The sequence below is a fragment of the Pleurodeles waltl genome, chromosome 7, assembly GCF_031143425.1.
Source record: "Pleurodeles waltl isolate 20211129_DDA chromosome 7, aPleWal1.hap1.20221129, whole genome shotgun sequence".
Classification (NCBI taxonomy): domain Eukaryota; kingdom Metazoa; phylum Chordata; class Amphibia; order Caudata; family Salamandridae; genus Pleurodeles; species Pleurodeles waltl.
In genome coordinates, this window is record NC_090446.1 from 540498411 (window position 1) to 540510606 (window position 12196).

Below are 12196 nucleotides of genomic sequence, written 5' to 3' on the forward strand. Positions count from 1 at the left end.
GCTCTGAAAAAATATTTAGGGCGACATTCACAAAGGGGAAGGGGTCCCCTGGGGACCCCTTCCCTTTTGCGAATGAGTTAGCACCCACTTGACATGGGTACTAACTGCGAATCGCAAATAGGAAGGGAACACCCCTTCCTATTTGCGAGTCGCATTCCCATTTTGCGAGTCGGTACCGACTCGCAAAATGGGAATGTGCATCGCGATGCACGTTTTGCATGGTACAAACTGCGCATTTTGCAGTTTGCACCATGCAAAACACTTTCTACATCTGGCCCTATGTTTCTACATTTGAAAAATGCCTCTTATCACAATAGGTACGGTAGCACAATACACCTTGCAGACCGTTGCCCAGAGTGGATCAACATACCAAAGCCCTAAATGGGGACACAAGAGAAATGCTAGTTTCGAATGCAAGGTATACTGTGCTACCATACCCACTGTGATAAGGGATGTTTTGATCCTGGAGGACGTATAGTGGACTAACAACCTCCCTCTCTATCTCTTTAGGTTTGAAGACATTTGAGAAATGTAACAAAATATTTATGAAATTGGTTAAAAAAAAACATTTAGATTTTTTCATTGTATGTTTAGGCTGCAATAACATATTGATGCAGGGTTCGCACCAATACACAGCCCTGAATATGCCAACATAGTTTGTGTGGGTGTACATTAAGACCAGAGGGATATGGGTTTAACTGAATGAATGCTGATTATTTAGAAAAACAGCTCTAGAGCAGAGGTGCACAGACAACCTGACATGAACTTTGATGTAAGTGACATCACTGGAAGTGGCATTGCAAGAGCGGGGTTGAAGGAAGTGATTTCCCAAAAAGTGCCATAACATATGTGGCACTATGGAGAAGGTAATGTCCAAATAGAGTAAGGGTGCAGGCAAAGGCTTAGCACAGTAGGTGGGTAGGTGGCACTGGTGACTGATGGATAGTGCTGTGACAGGTGGGAATGCCACCTGCCACAGCACCACATATAGGCAAGCATTGGATGGATAGTAGAAGGTTCTGATACATGGAAATGTAAAGGGGAGGGATAAGCTGAAGATGGCAAGTGGCAATGGACCTAGACAAGGTGGGCACGTAAAGGTTTGTAATAAAGGACTAGTATTGGAAGTCGGGAATCCTGGAGAATATTAATGGTGGTCTGAACTTGAGGGTATGGAAAACGCGCATTCTGGTTATGGGGAGTACTAATGTGATGATGAAAATGTACAAAGTCTGGTAATGGGGTATTTGGTATATCCACTGATGTTTTTGTGAGATCAAGTACTGTGGATTTGGGAGCGGGATGAATGCTGGCAATTTTAGACTGGTACTTGTAAAAGGTTTGGGGGCACTGGTCTGCGCTAGGAGAAATGTAGTATTGGTGATGAGGTGTACATGGAGGCCACAATTAGCGGATTCAGCTTGATATGGGGGAAGGTTTTAGGGGTTTCACGCCTGTATCTACATCTTTCTAACACCACTCCTTTCATGGGTTCTCTCTTTTTCCTTTCTCCACGTTATCCGCCTTGTGTTTTGCCTCTGTCTTCCAACTATTGCTTGTTGATCTCCCTCCTATAAATACACATTAATTTCTCTCCTACTCTGCAGCACTCATTGTCCACATCTTCCTGTTTCTTTTAAACTTCATTTTCTTAGCTATGCCTGCTCCTTGTTCGTGTTTTTCTTTGTATTCTGATATTTGGTGTCCTTTATTTACAACATAAACTGTAAAACTAAAAGTGCTAGCTTACAAAGGGAAAAACTGGACAAGAAAGCTCTTCACACTTTACTCAGGGCATCTTCAGATCATGGCTCCTGCCTCTATTTTCCTTCCCAGCCTCTTCCTTCCTCTCTTTCACAGCTGTATTTACTGTGCCCGTCAGTACTTTTCCTTTCCTATCATCTCAATGTTTCCTCTCACTACCCCCTCTCAGGCTCATTTTCCATGTATCTCTTTACTAGCTTTCTCTGTTTCTCCCTATCTTCTTCTCACTTACTAGCTCATTTGTCCTCTGCTTCTCACTTCCTCTTTGCTCTCCCTCTCTCTCTCTCCTGCTCTCAATCCTTCACAAATGCTTTATTTCCATCACCCCTCCATCCTCTCAGTTTCCTGCCATCCCTCTTCAGGTAGAGGTTTTAGGAGGCTCCAAGTCAGCTGTAAGGTTTCCAGTCTGTTTTTGTTTGCGTTCTGATACGTTTAGTTTTTCTGTGCCAATAAACTACTTATGCCACAAGGAGAACAGAAACAAGGATTGGGTGAGATAATAACAAATGGCTTCGGAATCCTGCTGACAACATGTTAAATGACATTTGACATAGATTGTTTTTTTATAGCCGAGTGCCCTGCTCCTAAACAGTGTACCTGTGAAAAAGGTTTGCCTGATATTGCATCCTCAGAGGGGTAAAGTGCCACCCAGATCTTTTTTCAGGGGTCTGAAATCTATCAATCTCTCAAAGAAACAGTGGTCCTTAATTACTCCCAACATCAGTAATGTGGAGAGGTGGCTGGCCCATAAGGCATTTGAGGCAGGAGATCACTGGCCAATAAGGAGGAGAGACTGGCAGACTGGTTTGCTATACGCCTACTGTTGAGCCTAGCAGTAGAAGTGCAGCAGGTAAGTGTATAGGCATATACTGGGTATTCAAGAGTGGGTACCTTCAAGTCTCACATGCCCACTATGTGTCTGTGAAGTAGTGGCGAGGGCAAGCCAAAAGTGGCAGATATTTCAATGTTCATGGGGATAAATAGGCTTGCCCCGATGTGCGCTGAGTCAGTATTCTAGTTTCCTACCTCCCCTCTTCTTGGCTGATGCTGTCTGCTGTCAAGGAAGGAGTAGGTAGAATTCCAGAGGGATAGGCTGCAATGTAGCTATTGCTGTGTAAGACTGTCCCTCTTAGTTTACTTTATAGCCCCTGGCTCACTCACTGTTAGTTCTATGTTTCTGAGCGCTCAGGAGACACAGCTTCAACAGGCATCTCTACCTCTCATGCGCTCTGAGGAGACCTCACATCACGTCCCTAGATTAGGGCCCTCAGTTACGTGCTTCCTGCGTGATTAGGTGTGTTTGAGGAGACAGGGTAGGAGGTTGTCATGGGGGCTGACTTGTGCCCATTGGCGCCCCTAAGTAGAATATTTTGCTCATTCTTGGAGCTATATCTATTATTGCATAACACTGGTGAATATCAGCTGTTACCATGTGGTTATTTACAATTTGGTAGTTTAGCACACTGTTTTTACCACACTAGACAATACCATGCAATTTTTTGTAACATTATGTAAATTACTTTAATTATGCAAGATTTTCCAATGCATGTTTTCTTAACTATGTGTTTTTAAAATATGTTTTTTATTATTATTAAATATTTTAAATAATACATGTTATTTCATGTAAAGAGATGTTTTGAACAAAAAAACATGTACGTTGCTAGAACTGTCATCCCCCAACCTTTTTGCCCTACTCCTATTTTTGTTGATCTTGTTTTTGTTGGACTTAGGACTCTGTGCAGTTTACCACTACCACTACTAACTAGTGATAACGTGCATGCGCACTCTCCTTTAAACAAGGTAAAATTGGCTCATAACCCTTTGGCACATTTAATTTACCTGTAAATCCCTAGTAAAATGGTACTGCGTGCACCCAGGACTGGTAAATTAAATGCTACTAGTGTGCCTGCTGCACTAATTGTGCCACCCATTTAGGTAGCCTTCCAAACCTGTCCCAGACCTGCCATTTCAGCCTGCAAGTTTGGTTTTAAACTCTCATTTCACCACAGCAAAATAAACCTTTTGCCAGGCCTAAACCTTCATTTTTAATACACTTTTGTCACCCCTAGGGTAGGCTCTGCACAGCCCAGATGGCAGTGTGCTGTGTATTTGAAAAGTAGGACATGTCCTTTTAGGTTTCTCAAGCCCTAGTACTGAAGAACCCTTACACTTGTTTTGTCACTACTACAAGTCTTTCTTCTCCCATAGGAGGGGCGATTTTGGTCTCTAAGGAATTGTAATTTAAAACCCTCTTTAATGGTAACAAACGATTTTACTTTAAGTCATAGTTCTGAAAATGCCACTTTTAGGAAGATGACATTTTATTGTCCTAACCATTTGGTGTCTGCAGCCTGCATCCTTGGTCACATGCTTAGGTGTAGCTGGCAGTTTGTCTTTGTCTATTCCTCCCAGAAAGTGAGACAAAGGGGGATAGGTGTTGTCAGGATGGACCATCTCTATCAGGATGAGGGGGAGGAGCTTTGCACATCACAAAGACCGTGTTTCAGCACTCTCACACAGGTTTTCCCACTAGTCTTTTGTGTCCCCAGACAAGCTGAGGTCAGGACAGGATGGAATGGAGTTCCAGACACCTCTATAGAAGGAAAACTGTAGAAGCTTCTCCCACTTCAAAGCTGGGACCTGGTATAAATATTTGACACACACACCCAACTCTTCAGATCACTTCTTGACCTATGGATTCTGCCAGGAAGAAGGACTGCCCTTCTGTGAAGTCTGCCCTGCTGCCCAAGATCTGCTTTGCTGCTAAGACCTGCTGTTGCTGTACCAGGAATCTTCTGTTGCTATGAGCTGCCCTGTTGAATCCAGCCTGCCTGTATGGACCCAGGACTCCAGGTATTCTCCAAGGGTCAGTCGGCTGTTCTCCTGTTGAAGTTACAGGGACATAACAGGATTCTCCGACGATGATGCAACTCCATGCAGCTCAATGCTGAGCAACACAGCTCATCACTGACACCTACCCAGTGTGGCGCATCTTGTCCTCGATGCTGAAGCATCTCAGTGCAAGGCCCTGCCAGCCCTAGCAGTTTCTTCAATGAGAATGCAGCTCGATGCCAACCCCTGCCCAAATCAACGCATCTCATCCTCAGTACTGATGCAACACAAGTTCTTGCAAGCTCCCGTTGATGCCCTCCTCAACAATGGTGCATGTTGCCGTTTTGCAAGTTCTTGTTGATGGCTTTGTCGACTCCGCCACTGTTAAATGCATCTTAACACCAGACCATGCATTGCAGCTCCTTGTTGATGGCTCCCTGATGCTGGCCTGTGCAAGGACCTAGCATCTCGACGCCCAGGCAACAAGGTACTTTGTCAGAAGACTGAACTCAGTCCTGTATCTGGCCTGCGCTCCACTGCGGACAGCCTGGATTTGTTCCTTGGCATATCTATGGGCCTTTTTGGTAACATGCTTGCTATTTGCATATTAGTAGCACATTCATGACATTTTGGGCACTTTTGGCGATGTGCAATCTCTGAAAAATAGTGGCCAATCCCTAACATACAGTGGTTATGCTTAGTGACGTGCTGGCTATTACTTGCATAATAGTGGCTCACAATGACATATTTTGGGGAATTCTCATTAACATGTAAGCTATACTTGAATAATAGGGTTCCATCCATGTGATATTGTGGGCATTCTTAGTAAAATAGTAGTTTTCGTTTATAACAGTGGCCCATCCTTGATTTATAGTCATAATTCTCGTCATAATTCCTGGTAATCCTGGCATCTTTCTAGCAAAAATCCTACCTTATGACGGACATTCCTGATATTTTATGAGAATTATAAATCGGCAGAACCATAAGTTGTATATTGTATTATGTATATTTTTGGTAAAAATGACAAGATGATGTTTGGAGACCAAAAACGTATTAAATAAAAATGAACATGCAGTATTTGGGGGCAAAATATTTTTTCATGAAAGAGAAAAGCTTCTGTTTAGAGAAAGTAATAATTATTATCTAAAATGTACTTTATGGTGAAATGCCTGTATTTTCCGAAACTGCAAAGCTTACATTTTGGGAAAAATGAGTACATTACTGAAGTATATGTAAGGCTAATGTTTGAGTAATAATGTTAAGCTCCAGAGACATATTGCCTATGAGTGGCCCCTACTCCGACATTGTATTTTATAAGGTAGTCATATTTAGAGATCAACATGTCTCTCAAACCCTTGGGCCCTGGTGCCACTTCACTTGTTGCACTATAGATAACTAAGCTACTGACTATCCAGACAAAAACATTTATGAGATAATGTTGGCTGGATTTAAACTTTCTCCTGTCTGATTCTATCGTTTCTATGTAATTAAGCAGAATAATTGCAGTATAAGGTTGTAAAGATTGTTTAGCTTTGGTGTCCATGGTCTGAGTTTGTGAGATATGCGTAACTTCTGATTTGTCCACCTTTCCATTCTATGTAGAGTCTCATTCATAAATTATGACTGAGAATCTACCTACTGTTGCGTCCTTTCCAACCTGGGAGCATGCATAGGAACATGCCACACTTGGAGCTCAGTCAACATCTCTATTCATCAGCGTACAACATTCAACTAACTTCTCAATAACCCATAACCATTAAAGCCAACACCCTAACCCCTCCTAGATTGATTGTGTAATCCTTCATGAGTACGCCCTGAGCCACTGGTTCCTAATGCTTATAGTCCTATGACACAACACCTACAAGATGCTGGAAAGATAACAAAAGTCAAGAAAGATGCTACAAACATTTTGAAGCTTTGTACAACCAGGGGTCATTTTATGAACAGGAGCATCAGCGCAGAACATAGCTCTATGCCTGTGTATACACTTAACTCAGAAAATCTTTGAATTAGTACGTCAGCACATTCCCCATTGTCAATGAGTTACCTCTTTTGAGGTTTCAGTAACTGATGAATGGATTGGAATGGCCACTGCAGTCACAAATCATTATATATACCAGTGCGAATCACAATTAGAAAGGAATGCCCCTTTCATGTATCCTCCTAAATGCAGTTATGAATGGATCACAAAACCCATTTTGCGAGAAAAAAATCTTTCTGTACTTGCAAATTGGGCTTAGTACATTGCATTTGCACTTTACATTTGTAAATACAAAAGCGTTTACTACATCGGGTGCCTTATGTCCTTAAAACAGGAGCACAACTCTGCACTGCCGGTATATGTATAACACTTCAACAAACATATGGAATATGTTCTGCTGAAAAAAACGTAAGGTTTGCCCCATGCTTTCAAAGTTGTTTTGTGAAACTTGGGTCCCACTGCCCCTAAGGAAGGTAAGGTTTGCCTAAAACACTAAGAACGAGTTGTAATATTTCATTAGTGCTACTTGATAACCTCATGTATTTTAGCCAATTCATGTAAAATGTGTGATTTAAAATGCACCATATGGCCTTTTTTTCTAACTTGTTCCCCACACTTTTCCAGTTTAAGAATGAGGTTTGGATCCCGCTCTTTGCTCAGTCACAGTCGATGAGGATATTGATGTCTCGAAGGTTTCAGAGTTCACCAGACAACACTTGCAATATGTTTTAGAATAATTTACCTGGCATGTGAGATTGTTTGTATCCTTCTGCTGAGCACACACCATCCCATTCTGGAACAAATCAGTCAGATTATGCATGTCGGACAGGTTATACAAGCAGGAGCAGCCTGCGCTGCCTATCAGTTCCAGCTGCACCTGTTGCAGCGTTCCAAAGATGGAGCCATCTAAAACAACGAAAACACAAATACGGGTTAAAAATGGAGCAGAGCATAGATTCACTTCTCACAAACAGTTGAAGGCTGATAGACTAGTAAATGATTCTACCCTTAAATATTTCACCATATTTCTATGCCCCCCTCGGCTTTTGGGGGAAAAAATGGAACTGCAGCTACTTTCTGGAGGCACAGACACAGGGAGGCGTTTAGACAGTTAAAACACTGTCAGGAGAGGTAGCCAGATGCCTACTGTAGGAGGCTGGCCTGTTTTGTAGTGGGTACCTTGGGTACTTACACCTTACACCAGGTCCAGTTATCCCTTATTAGTGAAATGTAGTAGTGTTCTAGCAGCTTAGGCTGATAGAGGTAGCTATAGCAGAGAAGTTTACGCTGAACTAGGAGACATGCAAATCTCCTGCAATACCATTTATAGCTACACGGTACTTATACACAAGTAAAGACAATACTCAGTGTTACCAAAAATAAAGGTATTTATTTAGGTGACACAGTACCAAAAATATCTTAGAGACAATACTCCTTCTGGAGGTAAGTATTATACACAATATATACACAAGACCAATGGTTCCCAACCTTTTGACTTCTGTGGACCCCCACTTTATCAGTACTAGAACCCGGGGACCCCCACTGAATCATTATTGGAATCTGTGGAACCCACACTGAGTCATTAATAAAAGCTGGGGACCTAATCTATTAATATTATTTAATTTTCTCAGCAGCCACAGATCCCCTGAGGAGGCTTCGCAGACCCCCAGTGGTCCCCGGACCACAAGTTGGGAACCACTGCACTAGACACCAAAATTAGACAAGTAAATAGTCATAGAACAATGCAAACAATAGGAAATGCTATAAAATGCAATAGGAGAAAATAGGTCCAGGGGCAGCACAAACCATATACTAAGAAAGTGGAATGCGAACCACGAATTCTCCCCTAGACAAGGGACTGTGTGCAGAATCGCTGGGAGAATAGGAATACAGTAAAGGTAAGTAAATTACCCAACCCCAGAGCCCAGAAAAGCAGGAGTAAAGTACTGCAAGTTTCCTTAGGACAGACTACACCTCATGATTGGGATTTTGCAGGATGAAGACAAGTGTCTCTTGTAGACACTTTGTTGCAGTTACAACATTTCTTGGAGCAGGCTGCGGTTGATCCAAGGTCAGAGGAGTCTGAAGTTGTTGCAGAGGATCCCTGAAGGAAACTTGCAAGCAGAATCTGAAGAGAACCCACAGGAGAGACCCTAAATAGCCCTGAGAGGGGGATTGGCTACCTTATCAGGTATGGACCTATCAGGAGGGGTCTCTGATGTCACGTGCTGGCACTGGCCACTCAGAGCCCTCCAGAGTGCCCCCACACCTTGCAAAGCAAGATGTCTGAAGTCTGGGACACACTGGAGGAGCTCTGGACACCACCCCTGGTGTGGTGATGGACAGGGGAGTGGTCACTCCCCTTTCCTTTGTCCAGTTTCATGCCAGAGCAGGGAACAAGGGGTCTCTGAACCGGAGTAGACTGGTTTATGCAAGGAGGGCACCATCTGTGCCCTTCAAAGCATTCCCAGAAGATGGGGGAGGCTAACCCTCCCCAGCCTGTAACACCTACTTCCAACGGGAGAGGGTGTAACACCCTACTCTCAGAGGAAATGCTTTGTTCTGCCTTCCTGGGACTGGGCTGCCCAGACCCCAGGAAGGCAGAACCCTGTCTGTGAGGTGGCAGTAGCTGCAGCGCAAGCCTCAGAGAGCTGGTTTGGCAGTACTGGGGGTCCATGATGGAGCCCCCAGGATGCATGGAATTGGCTCCCCAATACCAGATTTGGAATGGGGGGACAATTCCATGATCTTAGACATGTTACATGGCCATATTTGGAGTTACCATTGTGAAGCTACATATAGGTATTGACCTATAAGTAGTGCATGTGTGTAATGGCGTCCCCGCACTCACAAAGTCCCGGGAAATGGCCCTGAACTACCTGGGGGCACCTTTGCTAGTGCAAGGGTGCCCTCACAATTAGTAAATTTGCACCTAACCTTCAGCAAGTGAAGGTTAGACATAAAGGTGACTTATAAGTTACTTAAGTGCAGTGGAAATGGCTGTGAAATACTGTGTGCGTTATTTCACGCAGGTTGCAATGGCAGGCCTGTGTAAGGGTTTGTCTGAGCTCCCTATGGGTGGCAAAAGAAATGCTGCAGCCCATATGGATCTCCTGGAACCCCAATGCCCTGGGTACCTAGGTACCATATACTAGGGACTTATAAGGGGGGGGGGGTCCAGTGTGCCAATTGGAAATGGTAAATGAAGTCACTAGCCTACAGTGACAAATTTAAAAGCAGAGAGAGCATAAGCAATGAGGTTCTGATTAGCAGAGCCTCCATGACTCAGTTAAGCACTGTACAGACACACACATTAGGCCATAAACTATGAGCACTTGGGTCCTGACCAGCAGGATCCCAGTGAGACATGCAAAAACATACTGACATACAGGTAAAAAAGGGGGTAACATGCCAAGGAAGATGGTACTTTCCTACACCTACTTAACAAGACTTTGGAACAAGCTTCATCCCCACCTGGGCTCAAAACCTCCTACATAAGATCTCTTCTTAAAAAGAAAAAACCTCGACCATCTGATCCATCAAATTGCAGGCCTATATAAAATGGACCATTTTCAGGAAAAAATCTTTAATTTTACAAAACGTTATTGATTACTGTCAGAATAACAGTCTGGTTTGCGATCAGGTAGAGGCCCATAGTCAATCAATATATCCATCTGGGATGTCCTAAAACTCACCACACCCAACGGCAAAAACTTCACAATAACGAAATCTGTGAAAATGCTTTAAATTTAAAATGGATTGCTTTTTATCTCAAAGACAAAGCGTAGCCTACATTCCCCCGCTCACATCACCTCCTCACACACACCACTATGGCATTTCTCAGATATCCAATGTTTGTATCCCCTCTATTATTCAACATCTACATAAGTCCCTCACCAAATCTAATTATATCCTACTACCTCACCTTTTACAGCTATGCAGATGACACTGAAATCATTTTAAAAATGGAGAGATCCGAAGACCTTTACAATGCAAACCTTGATGACTGCCTTCAAGCCATAAACACAAGGATGATGAAGAACCATCTAAAGATCCACTTTGCAAGAACAGAGATTATGACATGAAGACAATGGCAACACTACCAGCCTACCACCATATGGCCTAAAGAACTTGAAGCCTCTCCGACAACATCAAGAGAAGTTAGAAACCTAGCAGTATCCATGGATTAAGACTTATCCTTCATACATCATGCTAACAATGCCACAAAGACTGAGTTTTAAACAATGAAAACACTATGTCACATCATCCCATACCTTGCATGCCAACATGCAAGCCATCCTCACACGTGTAATGTCCAAGCTTGACTATGCCAACATCCTATAACTTAGTGCTCCAGCATTCATTATTTGCAAAATACAATTCATCCAAAATACTGCAGCAAGGCTTCCACAACGCAGTTACCCAAGAGATCACATGACTCAGTTCTGCAATTACTCCACAGCTAGAAGGGCAGTGATCAAGGTACTCTGCGTTGTCCTCAAAGCTTCCCAAGGAAAATGACCGCTGTACATACAGGTTAAATTCAGCTATACAAACCAAACAGAACACTGTGCTCCAGGATTTCACAACTTAGCATTGCACCTGCCATCTGTAGGGGGCACAGCTTTCATTGAAAAAATGCCAAGCTCTGGAGCTCACTACCAGCCACCATTAGAAGCAACCAGGAGCATAAACACTACTAGAGACAGCTGAAAACCTGGCTGTTTCCTAGATAAATGCACCAGCTGTAGATAGGAAACAGAGCCCAGCGAACAGTCACACCCTCAAGTGCAGTCGTCAGCTTACATCCAATGAACTGCAAACTACTCAACCAGCAAACTGCTTTCATTATGCAGTTAATCAAAAAAAGGGCTAACCTATGGGTCACCATGACATCATAAAGTTGTGTACTTCCCTATATAACTGTTATGGCCCACAATAATACCAAATTCATAATCCACAGTGGTCAGAAACAAACTGTAACTTACACCACTTAAATTGCCATAATTAATTTCTGCTATGAGGATTGTCCTTCACCCGCACTGCACAGCCAAAACCAAACATCACCAAATGAACAGGCATGGAATAACTGAAGAGAGCTGTCACATTAGTGGGCAGTTCTGGATGTTTATAATATAGTTCATTTACTGCAGGTCGCCAAATATCTATAGAAACTGACTGCATCTTTACATCTCACATAGATACTTGCATACAGGATGATAACAAAAATGCTCTCTCACCCTCTTACCATGCCAGCTTAGGACCATAACCATACACAAGATCTCAAACTGGACAACCAAGAGCAGTAATCAGCTAATCAGACTAGATCATATAAAATATCATAATGGGACCTGCAGACCTGTTCAAAGCTAACATCATACTGAAAACCACAAAACTGTGCATCTATCTCTTACAGTTCATCATCCAACACACTACGTGCAGCGTCCCGTTACACAATAAACTGTGCTCATAAACACACAACATGGAAACACTTCCCACACAGGATCACAACAAAAACAACATCCTTTCAGCCTACTTAATGCAGCATGCTAGTCATGTAGGCAAGTGCGCCAGCGCCTCACATAGGGGTAGCAAGTGCTATTTATAAGCATTTCAATC

General features: G+C 43.0%; 1 protein-coding gene across 4 annotated transcripts in view; it reads right to left on the minus strand.

Moving 5' to 3' along the window:
* The window catches only part of LOC138304315 (transmembrane protease serine 9-like), a 1357906-nt gene that overhangs the window by 1025171 nt on the left and 320539 nt on the right, over positions 1–12196 (minus strand). For all 4 annotated transcript variants that reach the window (XM_069244270.1, XM_069244271.1, XM_069244272.1 and 1 more), the window contains one exon: positions 7320–7483. In XM_069244270.1, the coding sequence (XP_069100371.1) occupies positions 7320–7483 (164 nt within the window). The remainder of the gene's footprint in view (positions 1–7319; positions 7484–12196) is intronic.